The 23,739-nt window shown below is 54.4% G+C and overlaps 1 protein-coding gene and 1 long non-coding RNA gene across 2 annotated transcripts; both read right to left on the reverse strand.

Moving 5' to 3' along the window:
• Window positions 1-871: 871 nt before the first annotated feature.
• LOC132659778 (uncharacterized) lies at window positions 872-5,203 on the reverse strand. The gene is made up of 2 exons (XR_009600576.1): window positions 2,296-5,203; window positions 872-1,382 (listed from the first exon to the last, which is right to left on the reverse strand). It is a non-coding gene; the product is annotated as an uncharacterized LOC132659778 (long non-coding RNA).
• A 101-nt stretch (window positions 5,204-5,304) lies between these two features.
• Window positions 5,305-22,884, reverse strand: PDIA4 (protein disulfide isomerase family A member 4). Its single transcript, XM_027968914.3, has 10 exons — window positions 22,738-22,884; window positions 17,345-17,525; window positions 15,935-16,140; window positions 13,794-13,932; window positions 13,164-13,369; window positions 12,898-13,056; window positions 10,176-10,327; window positions 7,699-7,852; window positions 7,273-7,506; window positions 5,305-6,563 (listed from the first exon to the last, which is right to left on the reverse strand). Exons 1-10 carry the CDS (start codon window positions 22,823-22,825, stop codon window positions 6,148-6,150), a joined length of 1,935 nt encoding a protein of 644 aa, XP_027824715.1. The 5' UTR covers window positions 22,826-22,884; the 3' UTR covers window positions 5,305-6,147.
• Between the last annotated feature and the right edge of the window lie 855 nt (window positions 22,885-23,739).

Genomic DNA, 23,739 nt, shown 5'->3' on the forward strand with positions numbered 1-23,739 from the left:
CAAGTCCCACCTGCCCCAGGGACTCCAGCACAAGGGTGCCTTCCAGGCTCCGACAGCTTCAGCAAGAACCCCACAGTCCAGTTCAGTCGCTCAGTCATGTCTGACTCTTTGCAACCCCATGGACACTTAGAAGGGGTGTGACTTCTTTAACCAGAACACCTGTTCATCACCACTCCTGGAGTTTACTCAGACTCATGTCCATTGAGTTGGTGATGCTATCCAGCCATCTCATCCTCTGTCATCCCCTTCTCCTCCCACCTTCAATCTTTCTCGGCATTAGGGTCTTTTCAAATGAGTCAGTTCTTCACATCAGGTGGCCAAAGTATTGGAGTTTCAGCTTCAGCATCAGTCCTTCCAATGAATATTCAGGACTGATCTCCTTTAGGATGGACTGGTTGGATCTCCTTGCAGTCCGAGGGACTCTCAAGAGTTTTCTCCAACACCACAGTTCAAAAGCATCAATTCTTCGGCACTCAGCTTTCTTTATGGTCCAACTCTCACATCCATACATGGCCACTGGAAAAACCATAGCCTTGACTAGATGGACCTTTGTTGACAAAGCAGTGTCTCTGCTTTTCAATATGCTGTCTAGGTTGGTCATAACTTTTCTCCCAAGGAGTGAGTGTCTTTTAATTTCATGGCTGCAGTCACCATCTGCAGTGATTTTAGGAGCCCCCAAAATAAAGCCTACCACTGTTTCCACTGTTTCCCCATCTATTTGCCATGAAGGGATGGGACCGGATGCCATGACCTTAGTTTTCTGAATGTTGAACTTTAACCAACTTTTTCACTCTCCTCTTTTACTTTCATCAAGAGGCTCTTTAGTTCTTCACTTTCTGCCATAAGGGTAGTGTCATATGCATATCTGAGATAAAGAACCACACAGAAGCATTTATTTTTGTTCCAGTATTTCCAAAGCCAAATCACCAACAGGATCTAACGTTAACAGAGCCTGTGTCAGTCTCCTTCATGAGCATTCTGCCAACACATCTTGGGAGATGCTGGTGGAAAGAACACTGGGTCCACGTTCCTGTTCTGGTTTCTCAGTTTACTGTGTAGCTCTGGGCAAATTATTTAGTCCTCTGATCTCTCTCCACTTCCTTTATTTCGTGACAGAGGTCATAAGACCTGTTCTGCCTACATTTCACATGAAATATGCATATTTGGAAGCTTCTAAAATCAGATCCAGTAACTCTGCCGATCTGATTCCCCAGGCCAGAATTGGGGTCCAGACATCCGTGTATTATACAAACGCAGGAACACGCCCTCCATCTAGGGTTTATCAGTGTCTGAACAATTGCCAGGTCAATGGCTCCATCCTGGCCCATCAGAACAGGTAGAAGAGGGACTTCTCTGGCAATCCAGTGGTTAAGACTCTGCACCTGCAAGGCAGTGGACACAGGTTTGATCCCTGCTTGGGGAACTAAGATCCAGCATGCCATGAAGCATGGCCACACACACACAAAGAACAGGCAGGAGAGACAAAAAGATAAGCGGTTCCCAAAAAATGGGGAGAGCAGAGGCCTTGGATTCAGCATTTCAGGGGCTGACGTTCTTTCTGGGTACCAATTTCCTCCTTCCAACCCAGGGAATCACACAGCAGGTCAGATGACAAACACTTAGAAGCGCTGTGACTTCTCCAACCAGAACACCCACCTTCCCCGGAATTCCCACACTCCAGAAACAAAGCTAAACCCCGGGGAAGATGTCATCACATTGGAACCTTATGCTGCTGCTGCTGCTAAGTCGCTTCAGTCGTGTCCGACTCTGTGCGACCCCATAGACGGCAGCCCACCAGGCTCCCTCGTCCCTGGGATTCTCCAGGCAAGAATACTGGAGTGGGTTGTCATTTCCTTCTCCAATGCATGAAAGGGAAAAGTGAAAGTGAAGTCGCTCAGTCATGTCCGACTCTTAGCGACCCCATGGACTGCAGCCCACCAGGCTCCTCCATCCATGGGATTTTCCAGGCAAGAGTAGTGGAGTGGGGTGCCACCGCCCTCTGAATACTCTGCAAAGGAGGCTGTGTCTTTACCTTACAGATGGGAAAACAAGCTCTGAGAAGAGATAAGAAACTTGCTCTAAATCGCACAGCCCAAGAGCAGAGTCAGCTTGGATTGCTGTTTTAATAACTCAGAATGGAGGCTAGTTCCGGGCACCTGTCATCAGTCTTATACAATCTGGTCCTATTGATTCCCTCTGTCTGGATCTCTTCAATTTACACACCTCCTAGGTATACCACCAAGACAGTGACCATTGAACGTTCATTCCTCAAAACTCATGCAAAACACAACTTACCCAAGTCATTGCGCCATTTTCTTCTGAAACTGGAGCAGTTGTGGGGAAAAAGAAGAGCTGACAGAGCTGCTCTAGCTGAGATGTGATGGCTGATGAACCAAACAGGCTAACTGTAAAAAGACATTGTTTGAAAGCGGGGAAATCCGGACAGGTACTGGATGAAGTACTGTTTATTTTCGTGACTGTGATAAGGCACTGAGGTTCTGTAGGAAAATGCTTTCTCAAGTGTGTCGGGATGAAATGACATGTCCTGGCTGTGTCATTAAAGGAGGGGATATGAAAATGTAGTCCGTGGAGTTGCAAAGAGTCGGACAGGACTTAGTGACTGAACAATGAAAATGTAGCAAGATTTTCGTAATTGTTTTAGGTGGATGATGAGTAAAGGGCATTGATTATATAATGCTCTTCCTTTCTGGTGTATGCTTGAGAAGTTTCCTAATAACAAAAAGTCGATTCAGACCCTGGATGTGATACCCGTCTTCTCAGGTCCGCTCACCCACCACTCCAGCTCCTGCTGGCCCCCGACTGCTAGAGCCACGCGGTCCCAGAGCAGCCTCGCTCCTTGCAGCGGCCCTGGCTCCCCGGCTACTGCTGCATTGGCTTTGCTATAAGGGAGACACACCACCTGCGTGGGGCAAAAACCCCAGATCTACCTTTGCAGACACACACCCTCTTCCCTTCTTCAGCTGTAAAGTGAGCACAGGGGCATCTCCCTCACAGATCACTGAAGTGGGATAATCCAGCAAACTGCTAGACACAGGGCCTGGCTTTTGCTAAATGTCCAATAAATATTACCTATTACTCCCATGATTACCTCGATCCAATCACACCACTTACCTACTTAAAATCATCAGTGCGTGCATGCTCGGTCATGTCAGACTCTTTGGGGCCCCATGGACTGTAGCCCACCAGGCCCCTCTGTCCATGAGATTTCCTAGGCAAGAATACTGGAGTGGGTTGCCATTCCTTTTTCCAGGGGAATCTTCCCGACCCAGGGATGGAACCCGAGTTTCTCCTTTGTCTCCTGCATTGGCAGGCGGATTCTTTACCGACTCACTGAGAAAACCCCAAACTATCAGTTCCGTTCAGTTGCTCAGTCACTCTTTGCGACCCCATGGACTGCAGTACGCCAAGCCTCCCTATCCATCGCCAACTCCCAGAGTTTACTCAAACTCATGTCCATTGAGTTGGTGATGCCATCCAGCCATCTCATCCTCTGTTGTCCCCATCTCCTCCCGCCTTCAATCTTTCCCAGCATCAGGGCCTTTTCCAATGAGTCAGTTCTTCACAGCAGGTGGCCAAAGTATTGGAGTTTCAGCTTCAACATCAGTCCTTCCAATGAACACCCAGGACTGATCTCCTTTAGGATGGACTGGTTTGACCTACTTGCAGTCCAAGTGACTCTCAAGACTTCTCCAACACCAAGTTCAAAAGCATCAATTCTTCAGCACTCAGCTTTCTTTATAGTCCAACCCTCACATCCATACATGACCACTGGAAAAACCATCGCTCTGACTATAGCGACCTTTGATTCCCTACAAATTCCTGACAAGGTCAGAGTCCTGACTTCCTGCAAGAGGACCCCACCACAGGGCCCCGTGTCTTCCAGCCTCAGCTCCTCTCGCATCCCTGCTTCCCTTGTTTGCCATGCGGCTCAGTGCCTCTGCACCTGCTGTATCAACCTGGAAAGGTCTTACCCTCCCCTGGGCTCTCGGGGCAGCCTCTCTGAAGGGCTGGTGCAGGCTCCCAGCTTGGGCTCCCTGGGCCCGTTTGTCTTCACCCCGGCTCTGATCACACTGGACTGTCATCAATTGCCTTGCCAGTCCCCTTCACCAGCCTATCAGCTTCCTCACCAGCCTGGGGTAAGCTCTTTCCCAGGGGCCTGTTCTCTACAAACAGTACAAGATGACCTCACCCAATCCTCCATCGGGCCACTTGGCTTCCAGACTGAATTTCAGAAGCAGATAGATACTTTGACTTCTGCCTCAGGGCCTTTGCATTCGTTGTGTGGAAGTTTCCTGGGCTCCTCTTAAAAGGGCAGATTCCGACTTGGCAGGTCCAAGGCCCAGCCCAAGACCATGTGTTTCTGACACACGTCCAGCAAATGCTCCCAGTCCCAGGACAGGCTGAACTGACTCCCTCCCATCCTCTGCTGGGCTCCACCCAACTCATCCTCAGGTCTCAGCTCCAACTCTACTTTAGAGGCCATCTCACCCCTCCCAGCGCCCAGGCCTCCTCTGCAGTCCCACGTGCGCTGTGTGAGGTCTCCCCGACCAGCACGGAGGCCTAGGTGAGCTGCCTGAGTGCCTCTGGGGTGAAGGACAAGTTTCAAGCTCCACATCCACACTGCCTCGTGTAAGCTTGTGGCCCAAAGTGGGGGGTGGGGTGGGGTGGGTGGGAGGAGCCCTACTCATCCACCTGTCACAGTGGGGGACTCACCAGTCCAGTCCCCCACCCGCCCAGTCCCCAGTCCACCTTGGCCAGACTCAACTAGCAAGCGGATCATTTGGGACGGCTCATCTGGGCTGCCCCTTCCCATGAGGGCTGCCCCCTGCTCTGCTGTGCCCAGCTCCTGCAGCAAACACACCGGCCTCTGCTCAGAGCAGCCACCAGCTCACCTGTTCTTCTCAGCAAAATTAGGAGCAGGTGAGCGCAGACAGCACACCTGGGCAAAAACTCCCAAGTGAAGCTCTCATCACACAAATCGTGCAGAGTTCTGAGGGCCGGTCCAGCTTCCCATCCTGGCAGGTCCCCTCTGCCCGGCTCCCAGGCACACCAGAGCCTTGTCCTCCACCACTGCCCACCCGCACACAGGAGCAGGGCCCACCGATGGCCTCGCCCAGGTCAGGACCCCCCACCCCCAGATGTTCATGATTGGGGTGAAACCACCAGCATGTTGCAGGGTGGGTGGGCGGGGAGCCTCCCCTCCAGGCCCAGACAGGGTTTCTCCGTGTCCACGGCGCCAAGACTCTGGGACAAGATCGTGTTCTCTAAGACAGCGACGGAGGCTCATTTTCAATCATTTTTTTATTCCACCACGTCAGCTTACCTACCCTATCCTTCCTGCCATCCCGAAGTCTCCACTTGGGCCCTGGCTTATCTCGCCTCGGACACGGTGGTTCTGAAGGGGGGCGGCGCTGCCGGCCTTAGTGGCGCGACCTTTCTGAGGCTGAGCCTTGGAACCTGGCTCCAAGGGCCTAGGGGCACCTGCGACAGGCTCCCGCCCGCGGTCCTCAGTTTGGGAGGAGAAGGCACGATGTCCAGGCCTGCAGAGATGCTGCTTCTCCTGGGTCAGGCGGCGGCTCAGAGTCAGGCCGAAATCACATCCTTGGCAGGGCGCCTGTTGACCACTCTCACTTTGTGCGTGCCCCAATGGGAAAAAACAAAACAAAACAAAACAACAGTCCCATCTTCAGCTAACGATTCCTCAGAAGACGATCAAATAAAAGGCAAAAAGCAACACAATTTGGCAAAGGTTTCTTAAATTTTAAATTAAAAAAGGAAAAAAATGCACACAGAAGAGATTCAACTTGCCTGCTTTGAAGAAATATATTAAAGAAGGTGAAAAGTTAAAAAAAAAATCAAACCCCAAATAACAATAAAAATAGACGTCTCCTCTGTAAAATTCTGGACTAATCTACTGAGTCATTCATATCTATTCAGTATTCAGAGCATGAAGGCTAAAGACCAGAGTATAAAAAAATTAAAACACAAACCTAACCAACACTTTGAGATACTGCCTGTGAGCAAGCCTGCCAGGCTCACAGCTGGTGTGGGCCCCGCCAGTGACCGCTGGAAGCTTCGCTGGGTCTGGTCCCTCCTGCGCTCGCCCTCTGCAGACCCCCAGGGCCTTCAAAGCTCTTCCTTGGTTCTGCTCAGTTTTGTGGCATGTTCTTCTATAAACTTGCTCAAATGCTCCAGGTCTCTGTTTCCATCCTCAAATTTAATTGGGTTCTTTTTGTCCCCGCTGGGGGCAAAGTAGATGGTGGGGAAGCCCTCGACTTTGTAGTGGTCGCTGGTGACGTCGTTGGCCGTGGCGTCCATCTTGGCGATGACCAGGTTCTTGTGGCCCTTGTACTTCTTGCCCAGGGAGGTGTACACCGGCTCTAGCTGCTTGCAGTGCCCGCACCAGGGTGCGTAGAACTCGATGAGGACATCCTTCTTAGGGTCCATCACAATGGAGTCAAAGGTCTTGCCCACCACGACCTTGACCGGCCCCTTGTTGTTCTTGGGCACAGGCTGGGACTTGATGACTGGCTTCAGTTTTCCTGCGGGGAAAGCAAGCGAGGGCGGGTGTGAGAGCCGACAGGCCGGCCCCCGGTGGCCGCGACTGGACCAGGTAGGGAGGCTGGCCCGAAGTGCAGGAGGCTGGGGCAGATAGACATCGCCAAGGCCAGGCTGGGCCCTGTCTCCAGAGCCCAGTCCCTGGTTCTCTGATTCCCCCAAATCCTGTACTTTCCAGTCCTGGCAAAGGCCAGAGGCAGATGACCAGTCACGCCAGAGGTCTAGCAGATACGATCCTCTTTCAGAGGGGCGGTCACAAGAGAGGCTGCCAGTACAGAGGGGTCACTAAGAGGGCGGTGTGCAGGCTGGAAGCCTGGGGTGGTGGTGGGGGCAACAGACTGAGCAGACAGGATGGGCAGGGAGGTCTGCCCACCCAGCGGGGGCAATGGGGACCCTGAGCCACGTGCTCAATCAGATCAGGAAGACGCTGCATTCGAGGCCAAAGCAAGTTTCCCACATACAAGAAACTTGTCTGTTGCACTTTAATTTTTAAAATAAGGTTTTCTGAGATTCTAAGACACCTGTTTCTATTACAAAAAGAGAGAGAAAAGGGAGCAAACGAACAGGGATGCTCCCCCTCCCCTGCTGTGCACCCTTGGGTCCCGGGGGAAGCACAGGCCTGGGTCCCAAAGGCAAGCTGGCAGGGGCTGCAGAAGCTGGCTGCGGGTATGGGTGGGTGGGGTGCGGGCCCACCTTTCTTGAAGGCGGTGACGAAGTCGCGCAGGGCGTCGGCGTCGAAGTCGTCAGGCTCCATGGCAAACCTGCGGCCGCCCTCGTCCAGGATGGCCGCATTCACCTCCTCCCCGCTCTCGCTCAGCCCCAGGTCCTTCAACTCCGTGGCGAAGTCCTCCTCGTCGGCCACGGCGAAGGTGTACTCAGGGAAGTCCTTGGCCACCTCCAGGACCTTGTTCCGCCAGAACTGAGTGGCTGAGAAGGGACCGAGGGCTCGGGCATCTGGTCCGGCCCAATCGTCCCCGCGGCTCAAGGAGGGCCAACGGGACTCCTAGCCGCCCCCCTGCTCAAGCGGGGAGGGAAGGGGGTGGCGACTCCCCCCGGAGGAGGAGGAGGAGGAGGACCCCCGAGGCCATCATTACCCGCACCCCCCAGCCCGGGGCTCACCCGCGCGGTAGTCGAAGCTGAAGTCCACGCCGTAGTAGACGACCACCAGGGGGCGCCGCGCGTAGCGCTTGGTGTCGGCGGCCTTGCGGAGGCCGACCAGGGGCAGCGTGTGCTTCACCACGTGCTCCGCGATGGCCGCGGCCTCCGTGGAGTCCTGCGAGAGAGGGGCAGGTGAGGCGCAGCTGTCTGCCACCGGCTCGGGAAAAAGTCTGCCCCTAAGGAAGTCACGGGGCTTCCCTGGTGGCTCAGAGGGTACAGCGTCTGCCTGCACTGCTGGAGACCGGGGTTCGATCCCTGGGCGGGGAAGATCCCCTGGAGGAGGGCATGGCAGCCTACTCCAGTACTCTTGCCTGGAAAATCCCATGGACAGAGAAGCCTGGCAGGATACAGCCTATGGGGTCACAAGAGGCGGACATGACTGAGCAACTTCACTAGGGACATCACAGGGGCCCTACTCCCCCAGTGAACCCCAAGTGAGCCTCTCGGGTAGCCAGGGCGCCCTTCCCTCTGGGTCAGGGCTGGCTGACCAGGTCAGTCGGGATCTGCTGGGGGGAGGCCTGGCTCCCAGATTACAAAGGCACAAAGGTGAGCTGAACTGGGCACAAGGTCTCACGTTCCTCCAGCTGATCCCCACAGTAGCCTGTCGGGGACACTACAGGATGAGATGATCAAAGTGGCCGCTGGGGCTCTGGGCTCTGCCTGCAGAAAGCCCACCCCTGACCACTGGCGACAGAAAGCCCGGGGGGTCTGGGGAAGAGTTTGGGGTCAGACACGTGCACCACAGATGCGGAAACTGAGGCCTAGCAGGGTGAGGCCATCTGCCCGGCAGAAGTGGTGGATGACCACCTCTTTCCCCTAGAGCTTGAGTCCCATCTGGATGGACGGTCAGGGAGGCAGCAGGGACGAGACACAGCGAGCAGCGGGGCCTTCTTTCATCAGGACGGCCCTGGACCGCGGAGAAGGCGAACTCCGGGGGCACCCAGGATGTATGTGCTCCACAGCGGAGCACTCAGCACCCACAGGCCCAAATGGGAACTCAATGCCTGAGCCCTCCTCACTCACATCTACAGAAGACTGTCTCCTCACCTCCAGGCTGTGTGTGCTGACTTTACAACTGGCTTCATCTAATCCATCCTGCCCTTGTCTTCCCTTTGTCCTAATGCCTAGATCCATTTTTTAAAATTGCATGTTATCTGTTATGTACATTTTTTACAAAGCAGCCCTTAAATAATTCTGGGGACAAAACTGGTATATAAATGATACCAATCCATTAATAAAAAAAATGTTGAATGTAAGATCAGGCAGAAGCAAAAAGAGCAAAGTAGCAGTGATGTGTTTAACAGACTGTGGATCTCAGCCTTTCAGGGTCAAGGGCTCCTTCAAGAATCTACTGAAAGTTACAGACAGACCCCTTCCCTGGGAGCAGGCACACCACACAGAACTGTGTCTGGTTCCCATGACCCCCAGATCCCAAGTTCATCAGGCTCCTCTATGGATCCAGAGTCAGTATCTCTGGATAACAGACAAGAAGCCGGAGGGGCAGGGAGTGATGAGACCACTCCTGTATGTCTTGGTTGGGGTCGGAGCACACCTGCCTGTCACCTTAGTCTCCTCTTAACCGGCTGTGGGACCCTCTAGGTGTTAGTTCACTTCTCTGCATCCCAGTCTCTTTCTGTCAAATAAAACATCTGGATTCAAGATGTAAAGTCAAAGCTGCTTGGTCATGTCCTTGCAACCCCATGGACTCTGGGAATTCTCCAGGCCAGAATACTGGAGTGGGTAGCCTTTCCATTCTCCAGGGGATCTTCCCAACTCAGGGACCGAACCCAGGCCTCCTGCATTGCTGGCAGATTCTTTACCACTGGAGCCACAAGGGAAGCCCAAGAATACTGGAGGGGTAGCCTATCTCTTCTCCAGGGAATCTTCCGGACCCAGGAATTGAACTGGAGTCTCCTGCATTGCAGGCAGATTCTTTACCAACTGAGCTATCAGGGTAAGGTTTCCTCCGAATGACAGTATCTGTTCCTTGGAGCTCAGGGCCCCTGGGAAGCACTTGGAACATGAAGTGGGACCAAAGCTCACCCACCCTTCTTGAAATGAGTGTGTCACCTCTTTAGGAAGATTGAGGGTGGGGGCCCCAAGGAGGAAAGGCCAGGTCCACAGGCCACACCCCACAGCTCCACCCAGTGAACAGAGAGGCCTATCAGTGCTTTGTAGCCCTCAGCACCCAAGCCGCCTGCCGGTGAGTGAGGCTTCTCTCTGACGGAGCAGCACGGCCTGGCCAGGAGCTGGCCCATCACGAGGTATGGAGAGAGGGCCACCCTCCTGCAGAAGCAGGTGGAGCTGCGCCAGGGCCTCAGCCCCACGACCCACCGGGCATGTGAGCACCCCGCCCCTCCCCACCCCCCGTGAACCCTGACCTGACCAAGAGAACTTCAGGACGATCGGACGCCCCGGGGGTGGCACCCCTCACCCACCTTGATGTCCATCACGTAGCTCTTGGGCTCATATTTGGACTGGAATTTCTCAGGCTGCATGACAACCAACTTCCCCAGGGAGACTTTCAAGAACTTTGCTATTTCAGTGCTGAAAGTGTGGTGGAATTTGTAATCCTCTCTCAGGTTGTTAGCTGAGGAATTGACAGAATAATAATACAGTTTATTAAATCGCTTAAATGATTTAGATTCAACTCTACCCACATCACCCAAAGCAAATGCCCAGAAAATGGTGTAATTAACCATGAACGCTGTGTGGATAATATCCAGAGCTTAGACATTTAAAGGAGTTTGGATTTAAAAACCTGGTATAGATGTAATACCTTAAAATCTATGTATCTCTGAATTTATTTTTAAAATAAATCTGAAAAAAAAAAGAATAAAAATAAACGATTGGAACCTTCACAGAAAAACTTCACCTCTCGGACTGACTGTGGTCTCCAATGCTGAGAAGCACATTAACCCAGGCCGCCAGCCTGACCCTCCTGTGTCTGGCACGAGAACCCTCCGTCTGCTCAGGGGCTCACTTCTCAAGTGGCCTGTTCAGGCTGCAGTTTTTCTGCTCTATGGATATGTTGTGCTGAACTCAGTTGTGTCTGGCTATCTGTGACCCCATGGACTGTAGCCCGTCAGCCTCCTCGGTCCATGGAACTTTTGCGGCAAGAATACTGGAGTGGGTGGCCACTTCCTCCTCCAGGGGATCTTCTCGACTCAAGGATCGAACCTGCATCTCTTGAGTTTCCTGTATTGGCAGGCACATTCCCTACCATTGCGCCACCTGGGAAGCCCTACATATTTTTATTTACGTCTCGGGAAACTCCCAAAGGCAACCCCATGGAGATAACTTTAGAATGGGGCTGGCAAACTTTCCTAAGGACCGGACAGGAACTGTTTCAGCTTCGTGGACCCCACGGTCTTGACAACTCAGCTCTGTGCTAACAAAGCTGTGTCCCCAGGGAACTTAACAGAACCACGTGAGGACCGGGTTCGGCCTGTGGGCCAGCCTATCAACCCCTTCCCTGGACCCCGCAGGGGCATCACCTTGGGTCCCCTGCTCTGTCCTCACCAAGGCCTCCGGATCCACCCTGAGCAGAGTCTGCGGTCCCAGGAGGGCAGGCCTGTGACTGGATTACAGAACAGGCAGCTGAGGGCACGGCACATCTCAGGGGTAGCAGGGAGCAGCCTGGACAAGCTCATAGACAGACTTGGACTCAAATCACAATTTCCGAGCCACTAGCTGTGACTTGAGCCCCAGTCCCTCCTGTAGAAACAGGTCAGGGAGCTCTCAGACCACCATTAAGAACGAAACAGCCACCCAGAGGAGTCTGGCAGGTCAGTCTCCCACCTGTTCTAAGCCGCCAGGCACGTGGCTATCTGTGACCAAGTGGCCGTGGAGGAGACAGCATCACCTCAAGAGCTTCCTGCCCAGCCCTCTCGCTCACAAACTCCATCCTCCTGCCAGGACCCCCTCTGCTCTTGCCCCGTCAGCCCTGAGTCCCTGGGGCTGTCTCTAGTTCCTTCCCCAAAGTCCACACACTAGGCCCTGTGACTGTCACCCTTGCCTGAGCCTAACCCGCCTGGCCACGAGGGGCCACAGACGTCAGACTGGACGTGCGGTGGCTGGACAGGCACCGGGGCCCCCCCCAGCCCTGAGCACCAGCACCAGCGTTTTGACAAGATCCCTGGGCATCTACAGGCACCCAGATGTGAGGGCTGGGGGCTCCGTGGCTGCCTGTGGCCCTGGGTGGACGAGGAGACCCCCTCTGCGAGTTTTTAGCACAGCTGGATGACCCGGTTCCTGAATCAGTGAAGACTGGGGAAGCACGAACGGGCTTCAGCTCCACTGTAACTTTTACGTCACTCTGCAACTGACACGCGCAGCGAGGACCGTGCGGCACAGACATTAACCCTGAGTGGCAAGCAGGGCATTTAACAGACCATGATTATGACTTCCAAGTAGAAAACCAAGCCAATGTGGCATGTATGATGGGGTGAGGGGCCCAGGGGACTCAGGAGCTGCTGGGGAAGACCAGGAGGAGCCTGACTGTCCCCCAAAGGCCGTCTTTGGTTCATCACCCAGGGGCCATCTAGGGCAGCGAGGACCCAGCCCTCATGGGACACTGCTGAGACGTGTTGGTGGTTAACTTCGCCTCCCAGACCAGCCTCACTGGGCACTTGGCATCACCGGGCACTTGGCTGAGCACTTCTGCCACTTTATCTCCACTAATGTAGCAACCTTCCACACAAGACAGGACTCCCTATTGGCTATGAGATCTCCAGGTTGACCGAGTCACTGATTGCCCACTCGGGGCGGTTAACCACCGACAGAACCAGGACTCCAACCCAGGTCTGACGCAGAAACCCTCCCTTTCTGGTCAAGACCCTCCCCTGGCAGCAGGGCTGGCTCTGGGAAGGGGCCCCGGCAGAGGAGGGAGGGAGGTAATGACTTTGGATGAACTTGACTGGGCCCCTGCCCTCCTCTCAGACCCAGGAAGGAGAGAGCACAGCCCTCTCGTCAGCTTCCTGAGAGACTGCATCACTCACGTGCAGTTAAGGCAACCAAGAACCAATCCCCAACCTCCCGTTCCCACACATGCAATCTTGACCCTTCCTCAGGCCTAAATCGACGCCCAGGGGTCTTATACAACAGCAGCAGCCCCAGAAGGCCTGGGCGTGAGTGCACTGGCCTGAGGCCCCTCCTCACCTGCATCCTGGTACAGCTGGTAGGCAGGGTCACTCTCCGACTTAAAGACCCCGATGATAATGACGTCGTCTCCGTCCTTCAGGAGCTCCTGGACCTCCTTGAGGGCCAGGATCTGCTCGGAGGGCGGCCCAGACTGCTCCATCATGTAGTCGACGATCCCTGGAAGCAGAGCGCATGCCTGAGTGGCGCTGGGGGCTCGGGGCTCCAGGGCGCCTGAAGGCACTGGGAGCTCCCCACACCGGGCCCAGAGGCAGTGGTGGACCTACCATATTTTTCCCGTGGGCCGTTGTAATCGAAAGCCTTCCCCTTGCGGAAGATCTTCAGGGTGGGGTAGCTGGAGACATTGAACCTCTTGGCGAGGTCTGTCTCCGCTGTGGCGTCAACCTTTGCCAGAGGGATTGGCGGAGAGCTCTTACTCAGCTCCTTGGCAGCCTTTTCGTACTCGGGGGCCAGTTTCTTGCAGTGTCCACACCTGCGAGAGCGAGCAGCTCTGTCAGGAACCTGTTCCAGAGTGGAGGCAGCCTCCTAGCTACGGGATGCGCAGACACCCAGCCTGAGTTCCTGGGTGACTTGGAGAGATCTGCCAAGCCAGAGAAGCCCCCAGGCAGACGGTGTGGAAGCCTGACATGGGTTAAGAGATGGGAGAGGCCACGATAGTTCTGTTGGTTGGACAGCTGGAGAGGGGAGTTTCAACCTATCTTATCCCCCAGCAAAGACTCTAAAACCACCCCTCCCAGCCGCGCCCACTTCACCCGGTGCATGGTGGGCACTTGGCACCTGCCAGCTCCTTGGCTGGCTCTGCCTCACATGCAGGGGTCTGTCTCCTGCCCCGAGCTGCAGTGGGTACAGGATGGGCCTAACCAGTATCTGGTCACGGAAAACCGACACCATCTTACCAGGGAGCATAAAACTCTACCAGCATGATGTCGGCATCATTCACCACTTCATCGAAGTTGTCCTTGGTCAGTACGAGCGTGACTTCTGGTGGAGGCGTCCAGTTGGGCTGGGAGACCTCTTTGACCTTGGCCACAATTTCTGGAAGAAATCCCACAAGACTGAGCACGTGAAAGCCCCTGGCTGCAGGGGCAGGTGGGGAGGGTGGGGAAGAGAGAACATAAGGCCACAGAACAGGACACGCTTGATTTCCTGAAACCCAAGCCCATCTACTGCAAGGAGATCAAACCAGTCAATCCTAAAGGAAATCAACCCTGAAAAGTCACTGGAAGGATTGATACTGAAGCTCCAATACTCTGGCCACCTGATGTGAAGAGTTGACTCACTGGGAAAGACCCTGACGCTTGGAAGGATTGAAGGTGGGCGGGGAAGGGGGCCATAGAGGATGAGATGGTTGGATGGCATCACCGACTGAACGGACATAAGTTTGAGTAAGCTCCGGGAGATGGTGAAGGAGAGGGAAGCCTGGCGTGCTACAGTCCATGGGGATGCAAAGAGTCGGACACGACTGAGCTACTGAACAACAAAGCCCATCTATAGCCAGGGCCCCTCCGCAGTTTGGGAGCCACAGAGAAGAGCCCGAAGGTCCAAGGTTTCCAACAACCACCCGTCACACGTCCACACACACTGCTCAAGGCAGTCTAGCCCAGCCTGATGAATGAGACTGTTAAGCACACCCCGAGAGGTCACCTCCCAGTGTTCAACAGCATATGCCTAGTAACAGTTTTGGGAGCATTCCTCTTAAGACGTACAAATACATCTGTGCTTAGACACGCACACGGAGCACTGGCACGTTACACACAGCGCAAAATTCAACTGCAGTTGAGAAAAATGGGAGGAGCAACGCCACCCAGGCTGCACCAGCATCGCCTGCCAAGTGGTTGTGAAAAGGCCCGCTTGTGGCCTAGGTGCCCGGAGATGCCAGGCAGCGGACACTAAATATATGCTCACAAAGCACTTCCCAAGCGGTTCTCAGGAGCAGTGGCTGCCCACTGTTTCTCTGCTTTTGTGGCCCTAGAATCTGCCAAGCCCAGGTCCAAGAAGCACTGCGGCAAAGCACCAGCTTTCAGACTGGAGCGCGAACAGCAGTGCCTCCTGGCGCAGGCAGACCGAGGCCTGGGAGAGGGGGGGCCTCAACTCGGGGGAGCCCCCCTTCTGAAGACACATGGGAGGTCTGGCACCCAGGGAGCCTGCTGCGCAAACACTGCCCTCAAGATGCCAAACTGGGCCACGTTCCTAGCTGTGAGGTGGCGAGGGCGGACCAACCCCAAAACACACACACATGCCTGCTCTGGTCAGACTCTTGAATGGCTGGAAGGGAACCTTGAGATCAAGTCCACGTGACTCACGCTTGGATGAGGAGCCCAAGGCCCAGCCAGGGGGCCCCTTGTGGGGGACACAGGGCTGTGCAATGGCAAGACCCCAAGCCTACTTGGTGAAATGCCCACTGTGCCACACTGGGAGTGGAAAATGCAGCAGAGAGCAATCTATTTTTTTAAGCCTTCAAAATGCTGAAGGCTACCACGGTGCTATCTGTCTATTCATTTAATGAAACCGATGTAGTGCCTGATGCGAGCCAGGTAGAGCTCCAACAGGCCTGGTTTTAGAAATGCCACTTGGCTCCACGCACCTGGTTTTAGAAACACCAGTGGTTCTGTGAGCTCTGGACCCGCGGGCTTGGCCAGCCCTGGGGCTCACAAGAAACAAAGACTGTTGAGACAGACCTGACACTCACTGAGTCAGAAGCTCTGGGCGAGGATTGGCAGTCTGTCTCAGCACGTCCCGCACCCCGTGCCCTGGGTGTCGGGCCCAGCTAGACACTGGTCCATGAACACTAGCAAGATCCATGGCCTTTAACACAGTGGCTCCGGATCTTGAATTTCACAGCTGTTAAGTGTACCCCTTTCTTGTCCAGGACAAGCTTACTCTGATCAGAGTCACCGCGGACGTGCCAGCAGGTACTGCTGCCAGTCCACTGGGCTGGGCTTCCTCTCTGTTATCCAAGTTGCCCTCCCCTCAGCCTCTCCCTTCCTGGGGAAGGGAGCCCCGGCCCCCACTTCTTCTGGCAGCTCAGGGCCCTCACCTTCCTGGGTCCTGGAGCCCTCGTAGTCAACCGCCTGCCCCTTCTTCAGGATCTTGATGGTGGGGTAGCCAGTCACGTCAAACCTGCTGGCCAGCGCCGACTCTGAGATCGCGTCGATCTTGGCCACAGGGATGGGAGGGTCATTCTCCTTCAAGGTGGTGGCGATTTTTTCGTATTCTGGAGCAAACTTTTTGCAGTGCCCGCACCTGAGAATGAGATTTCAGGACGGAGAAGCAGGTTAACTGGAGGCTTAAATCCAGCTGGATGCACAAAAACTGGGGCACTGGAACCAGAAACGTTTGCGGTTAGTGAGAAACACGAAACGGGGGAGGCTGAGATGGCCCGAAGTCAAACAATCCCAGGGTGAATCCCAGCTCCACCGAGGGCAGGTACTTTCAAGAGCTCCACACCCCCATGTGAAGAGAAAACTCTCCCTGAAAGATGCCATCTTTTCCACTCGTCTCAGATGTGGATGGCGGGGTTTTCCAGAGGCTATTGGACCAACAGTGATGTCAGCATTCTGATGCTGATGAATAAAGGTGTTACTGCCATTTAGAAATGAATTATTTCCATTTTTTGGTTTTAATTTCCAATGTGGTAACTACTGATAAACGTGACCCACATAACAAGCTAGCTGCTGCTGCTGCTGCTAAGTCGCTTCAGTCGTGTCCGACTCTGTGCGACCCCATAGACGGCAGCCCACCAGGCTCCCCCGTCCCTGGGATTCTCCAGGCAAGAACACTGGAGTGGGTTGCCATTTCCTTCTCCAGTGCATGAAAGTGAAAGATGAAAGTGAAGTTGCTCAGTCGTGTCCAACTCTTAGCGACCCCATGGACTGCAGCCTTCCAGGCTCCTCCATCCATAGGATTTTCCAGGCAAGAGTACTAGAGTGGGGTGCCATTGCCTTCTCCGAGCAAGCTAGCTGAGGTCCTCAATATTTAAGGGGTTAAGGTGTTCTGAGACCAAAATGCTTGAGAACAGCTGATCTATAAACCAGGAATGATGTAACCTCACAGGTTTGCCCTAAGGACTGTTTAGGTACTTTATACGAAGCATCTCATACTATGCTGATCAGACAACATTATGTATATCTTGACTATTTTTTTCTCCCAAATGGACTGAGGAGGGCAGGAGAAAGCGAAGACAGGATTATGAGATGGAAAAATAGCAGAAGAGAGGTGGGAGAGGGAGCCCAATAGTCACCGCGAGCTGCCCCACGAGGGTGAAAGATGGGAAAGCGGGGCTGGTCCCCACAGGGTCCAGTCTGCATGCAGCTGGGGGGACGCATCCGTCACCCCCGCAGGTCTGTGTCATCACAGCTCGTGAGCCACCCGCAGCTGTAACTAGCAGAGGACGTGTTCACGTTTTTAACCAACTGGACCTGAAACGAGGCGGGGCGCGGGTCCTCACCACGGAGCGTAGAACTCCAGCAGTACCACGTCTTTGTCGGCCACAAAGTTATCGAAGTTCGAATCCTTTAGGATCAAGACGCCGTTTTCCTCCTTAACTTCCAAGTCGTCATCGTCGTCGTCATCATCATCCTCGTCCTCTTCCTCGTCCTCCTCGACGGCATCCTCTTTGTCAGAAGAATCTGTGCAGAAAATGCCCAGGCAGGTTAAAAACTGATGACCTTCCTCCTTCAAAGTCTTCCCAGGACTCCACACCCTCAAAATGGTCACAAGTCCTGAGTGGTCCCTGAGGGTCACCACCATGAGAAGAGGCGGTGACCGCGGGCCGCCCGGAGCCCAGACATCTGCATGTGGGGTGGGCACTTCAGATTTCACTTAAAGGGAGGTGATGGCTAAAAGATGGTGAAAACTAACTACAGGTCTAGAATTCAGTCTAAACACTGCAGCAGGACTTGGCGGGGGTGGGACCAGCCCCCTGTCAGATGGGGGAACCCTCCTTCCTGGCACACAGGTCTGATCCGCCCTGCAACAAGGCCCCTCACCCACATCCAAGCTGTGTGTTAGGGCTCCTCCCTTTGTGGGTGCCCCCACGTCCGTGCTCAAGGTCCAGGCTAACTTCCACAGACATGTTCCCCTTCCTCACCCTCTCTGCTTTCCACAGAAGGAAGGACTTGCCTCCAAGCTCCCATCCTCGCCCCCACGGATGACTGCCTAGCCCCCAAATCAGTACAAACAGGAAACAAATCTTGGTTCTCAACTCCTTCCCCCTGGAGGTTACTTGGGCTGACTTTTTAAGTAAAACATGACTCCCCACCTCCTTCCTCCACACATCAACCTTCCCCTGAAGGATTAGAAAACCCATGGGATATTTTTTATACGTATCTCCTAATCCGAGATGGATTAGCAGTCCATCGTTCATGATGAAAAGCTGAGAACCACACTTGTTTCCTGTTCATACTTTTGTGGGACGCCTGCAAAGTTCTCTTTCCCAGAACACAAGAATATAAGCACATCTTATCACCAACAAGGCTTGACTGGATTTGCTGCTGAACTACAGGTACGGAACCCTGAACTGCAGCTCTCGTTACCCAGGTTCCCAGGTGCTTCCACATCAGCAAACAGAAATGCAGGCAGCATGATTTCATCAACTCCAAAGGCAGAACGTTTCAAGGGGCCCATTATTTCTTTTTGGAGATGCTTCCCAGGAGAGAAACCAACACTGACAGCAGGGCTGACATTAGGGCTAGAGAACCCGCCTGGGGACCTGGGAGCTCCCTGGGACTTGCCCTATTTCAGCACCCACCCCCAACCCCCCAAACCAGACCCACTGCTGCCTCTGCAGCTGCTCAGACACGCCAGGGGCTGCTCTGGGCAGGGCGGCAGCTTTGCTTGTTATCATCAAGATCTACCGACCTGTACACTTATTACCAAAGCAAGCTGAAAACCCACCCCGCCCCCGAGCCCCACTTCCCTCCACACTTGTCCCTTCAAACACCCACAGCTTTTTCCTTTCACAAGCCCCTGTCCTCCACTGTGGGGGCTGGAGAAAACAGCTCTAAAATCCAAACCGAAAGGCCACCAACTTGAGAAGGCACCTGTGTGTCCTGGGCCAGGCTGCTTCCCCGGGCCCCAGCTTTCTTCCCGCCCTCCCCGAGCCTGTCAGCACACCTGCTTCTCCAGCCACCTTGCCGCCTGCCTCCTCCACAGCGGGGGCCCTGCAGGCTGGACAGGCCTACAGAAGCCCCAGACCCCCAGCACTGTCAGCAGGAGGCTTGGGGAGAGCAATGAGAACCAGGCTCCCTGGATGCGGAAGGGGCAGGACCCAGAGGAAGACAACTGGGCTCAACGCCATCCCCACCTCCCAAGCTGGTGGCCTAAGCTCATTTCTTTTCTTTTATCCTTTAAATTTATATACATATATTTTTTGGCCACGTGGTGAGCATTTGGGATCTTAGTTCCCCCGCCAGGGATAGAACATGCAGCCTCTGCATCAGAAGCTCAGAATCTTAACAACTGGACCACCAGTGAAGTCCCAGGGAGATCTAAGGACCTGATGCTCTTGAGAACCTCCAGGTTTACACCAGCTGGCTCTGGGCTCCTGGTACTTCTAGGAACACTACCCACAGCAACTAGGCAGGGCAAGTACCAGCTGACCTCTGTTGGCCTATGGAACCCTAATAGCGGCTTTCCAAAAGGCTGGGCTGACGGCCCCTCACTTGAAAGTCCCACCCAAAACGACCTGCATGGGGACTGCAAACCCAGGGGCTCAATGCGGGGGTGCTGGGCAAGGTTCTCTGCTCCGGCCAGGGGCCCAGGAGACAATACACACCTTGCCCCAGATCTGGGAGCTGCTGCGGCCAGTGAGGCAGGCCCCAGGGCAGCGCAGCTGCCACGGTGCTCAGCTCAGGCTGAGAATGGAGCTTCTTTGCAGGCAGATGGAAAGACTGGAGGAAGGCTGGAAAGAAAGCTCAGAACTTAATCCTCTCTTCAAGCGAGGAAACAGCTTGAGGAGGAAGAGGGACTCGGCTGCCAGTTCAGTGCACAGAGATAAGGCGAATTTTACAAAAAGGAAAAGCAAAGAGGTTTCCAACCCAGCCCCAGGCCGCAGAGGTCTGCAAGCACTACAGCGATGGGGCGCTCAGATTAAATGGGACCATGAGTTATGCTGTGACAGAGCTCCTGATAGGGAACTCCTTTATCGAAACTTCTCTAAGAATGGATTTTCCTTCTGCATTTTTTAAGGACAAACAAAATGACAGAATGTTCCCTATGTAACGAAGGATCCTCAAGCACATTAAGGCACGGCCCCCACCTTCCGCTGCTCCCCAAATTGCCAACAACTCCCAGGGTTGACTCCTCTGCATCTGGAGAGGTTGCTGGCTCCGTATTCCCCCGGACTGAACTCCCCCATCCCCCGCATCCCAACAAGGAAGATATCTCACAGTTTAATGGGGAAACCACCTCTTACAGGGCTCCACTTTTAAAGCTGGATACTCTAGGACAGAAGGGGCTGGAAGGGTGCCATCCTCCTCCAAGCGCCCCTCTTCAAAGGGCTTCCGGCATCATCTCTGCATGCTGCTGGGCCCATCCGCCAAGGCCACTCCTAAAATGCGGGCCCCTCCTAACCAGGTCACTGCAACCCCAGTCCACTCCCAGCAGGGCACCTGACCAGGCCGGATCCCGCCCAGCGTGGACACATGCCACTCCTTCCAGCATCTCCTCACCTGCATCCTCAGTCGGCATAACAACAGACTCAGGAATAACATCATCTAACTGATCGTGTTTCATGGGCCACGCACTGTGCTGAGCTCTTATGCAACTCTCTGAGTCCCCCTGGGGAAACATACTACATGCACTTCACCAATGAAGAAACAGAACTTCAGTCACCTGCCCAGGAGCACAAGGCTACTGAGGGGAGGGTCCTGACCACTCAGCTGCTATGCCTTGCTGGCCCATCAGACTTTCTTCCCAGAATGCCCTAAGTTTTTTTTAACCTCCTTTGATAATTACTTCCCAGAAGTGAAAAGCAGGCAATGACCCACATCAAAATATGTCCTTTATAATCTTCTGGTTGGCAAGATGTGAGAACAAGTGAGAGGCCTGACAACTGGAGGCTCACCCATCAGGGCTTAAGTTCTACTTAGTAACCGTTCTTGGGGGCACTGACGGGCCCAGACACCACTGTGCTGTTTGAGTCTGACATGCACAAGAGGCGGGGAATTCCCTGGTGGTCCAGTGGGTAGGACTCCAAGCTTCCACTGCAGGGGGCACTGGCTGGATTCCTGGCTGGAGAACTAAGATCCTGCAAGGGGTGCAGTGCAACAAAAATAAATAAAATGCACAGGAAGCAAAAAAGGGGGGAACCCCTCAAGACTGGGACCATCTGGGGTAAAGGGAAGTGTGGTCCCAAAATAAAATCCAGAAGCTAAATGTGAAGGGCGAGGGATGGGAAAGAGTCAGGTAACCACTAGAAGCCCCACTCCAACCAATTGACCACAACGATCCATAGGCTCACCCTAGAGGCAACTGCCTCCCAGGGTCTCCAGTGCATTAGCGGCCTGTGGCAAATGACAGACTCACTCATCCTAATACCCATGGTGTCCATCCACGCCTGCCACTCTTCCAGGCCCCTTGAGGCTCCCCGCAAGACAGAATCATCTGATCAGAACCAAGACAAGGCTACTCTGCTATGCTCCGAAACTACCATCCACCTCCACTGGTCCTCAAACATTAACGTGCCTCCCCAAAGGTTACTTTGGCCACGAATCAATGAAATGTGTTTAAAATGCTGACCTGAGAGCCCACCCTTGCGTTCTTCCGGTTGGGTGTATTTTGGGACTCCGTATTTAAATAAGCACCGGGCGATTTGGATAAAGGTCCCAAGACACACTTGTAGGTGACACTGCTCTCTGGTCCCTGTGGGCAGGTGTTCTTTTCACCAAGAGTTGGTTTTCAACTTCCTTCTCTGTGTGGGTCAAGACTCTTGAATAAAACTTATCTAAAAGTTACTCAATCTGAAAGAGTATAAAGTTCGCACTTCCCTTACACACTAACAGAAAAGAGGGGTTATTTATATTGGAACAAACTCAAGAGGAAAAACACTCTAAGTTATCCAGAGAAAGGCCAGAGGAAGAAGTTAAGGCCAGTAATGTGTAGTCCTGTTCTCTAGCAATATAAGTCTTTAAGTTTTCTAATTCTCAAAGTTCTCACACATCACTTATTTTTAGCTAGCCTATTCCAAAGAAAAATGCAGGACCGATGGCTGGTAGTAGCGAATGTTCCTCCCAGAGCCGGCGCTTTATGGGCAGAGGCCACACTGAGCCCTAACTCCCGGACCAGGCGCAGTGACTAGCATATACAGTCGGTGCCGAATACATGCTTGCCGAAGGAATGCTACCTCCGGTTTCCAAAAGACGCAAACCAAACCATCCCCTTCCCCCTCAAACCAGAACCCTCGAATTACTTCTATCCAAACCTACAGACCACATTTTTCAGGCGTAAAACGCTTGCTGCCCGCGGCTGTCCCCAGGGCTCCCATTCGGGACGTCACACCCTCGCCCTGTTTTGAAACCTGCGGCCCCTCTCCCTTCCCACTCCTTGGGCATGTGAGCCTCAAATGCTCCCCTTCCCAGAAGTGGGCAGTCAGCCTGGACTCGAGGAAAATCGGAGCAGGGCGAAGAAGCCAGTGTGCAAAGAAGGCACTTCACACCCTCTCCGCGTCCAAGCCTCGGTGGCAGCCCCAGTCTCCTCGCCGCCCTCCTCTCCCGGGTCTCCCAAGCGATCCTGTCGCCCCGCTACAACCTTCCAACTCCAGCAAGTCGCTGGTCCGCGCGGCGCCCCCACCCCGGAGCGCGCGGCCCGCAGGCCCGGCCAGACGCCGCCGCTGCCGCTCACCTTCGTCCGGGCCCCCGGCGCTCGCCACTGCCAGCAGCTGCGTCAGGGCCAGGAGCAGGACGAGCATCCAGGCTTTCCGGGGCCTCATCGCGGTGGTGCTGAGCGTGGCCTCCTTGCACCGGCGGCCAATGGTCGCTCCCGAACCTCGGGTTCGGGTCTCGCGGAGCCAAGCGAGAGGGAAAAAACCGCCCCCCCGAAGACCTCCCTGGCAATTAACAGGGGGCGGGGAAAGACGCGGGCCGGCCAATCCCAGTCCGATCTGGGGCGCGGGCCGCGAGTGCCGCGGCACCACCCTCCGCGTGGACCCTCCTCCCCGGCCTCCTCCGCGCACCCCGCGGCTCGCGAGTTTAAAGCTCAGAGCGCTAACGTGAGGTGCCCCCTTCTGATTGGCTGCTCCTCGGCCTCCAATCAGCGGCTGCCACTCGGTTTACCGGGAGCGCACAGGCTGAGAGAGGGTGCTGAGGAGAACAAAGGCGGAGGGCCGGGACCCGAGGGGCGGGGCCTGGCTACGCCTCGGGCAGCGATTGGCTGGCGACGCGGCGGGCGGGGCCTGGGAAGCGCTAGGTGGGCGGGGCTCCAGGCGGCGGAACTGGGCTGGAAGAACACGTGTCCTTAGCGTAGCTGGGGGCAGAAGGGACATCTGAGCTTACCTAGAGGACCCCGCGAGGCTCAAGGGCTAAACTGAGGAGGGGCCTGAACTAGTCAGCTGGTGGGAGAGAGAACGGGACTCCCCACACGGCTCCCTGTTCGTGATCTTTTTGATTTCTGCTTGAGCGACTGAAAGTTTGCGTTTCCTTGCTGGATGAAAACACAGATTGGATTTGAGGGCGGAGTAGCTTGCAGTAAAAGTGAATCCAGAACTAGGATTTGGGAGAAACCTTCTTTCTCGGGTTTTATCTAGGAAAAGGCCATCAGGTGCGTGTCTAAACTTTGCTTCATGTTATCAATTTCTCTCCTGATTTTCTGCAAAAGTGACATATCGGATAGGCAGTACAGCGGTTT

Source organism: Ovis aries, chromosome 4 (assembly GCF_016772045.2).
Source record: "Ovis aries strain OAR_USU_Benz2616 breed Rambouillet chromosome 4, ARS-UI_Ramb_v3.0, whole genome shotgun sequence".
Lineage (NCBI taxonomy): Eukaryota > Metazoa > Chordata > Mammalia > Artiodactyla > Bovidae > Ovis > Ovis aries.

What these genes read in the sequence shown, in the direction of transcription:
- PDIA4 (XM_027968914.3), bottom strand. Translation starts at nt 22,825, where the DNA reads ATGAGGCCCCGGAAAGCCTGGATGCTCGTCCTGCTCCTGGCCCTGACG. An exon ending in GTAGAGTTTTATGCTCCCTG is followed by an intron (nt 13,370 to 13,793) that starts GTAAGATGGTGT and finishes TCGCTCTCGCAG; the next exon opens with GTGTGGACACTGCAAGAAAC. An exon ending in CCAGCTGTACCAGGATGCAG is followed by an intron (nt 10,328 to 12,897) that starts GTGAGGAGGGGC and finishes TCAATTCCTCAG; the next exon opens with CTAACAACCTGAGAGAGGAT.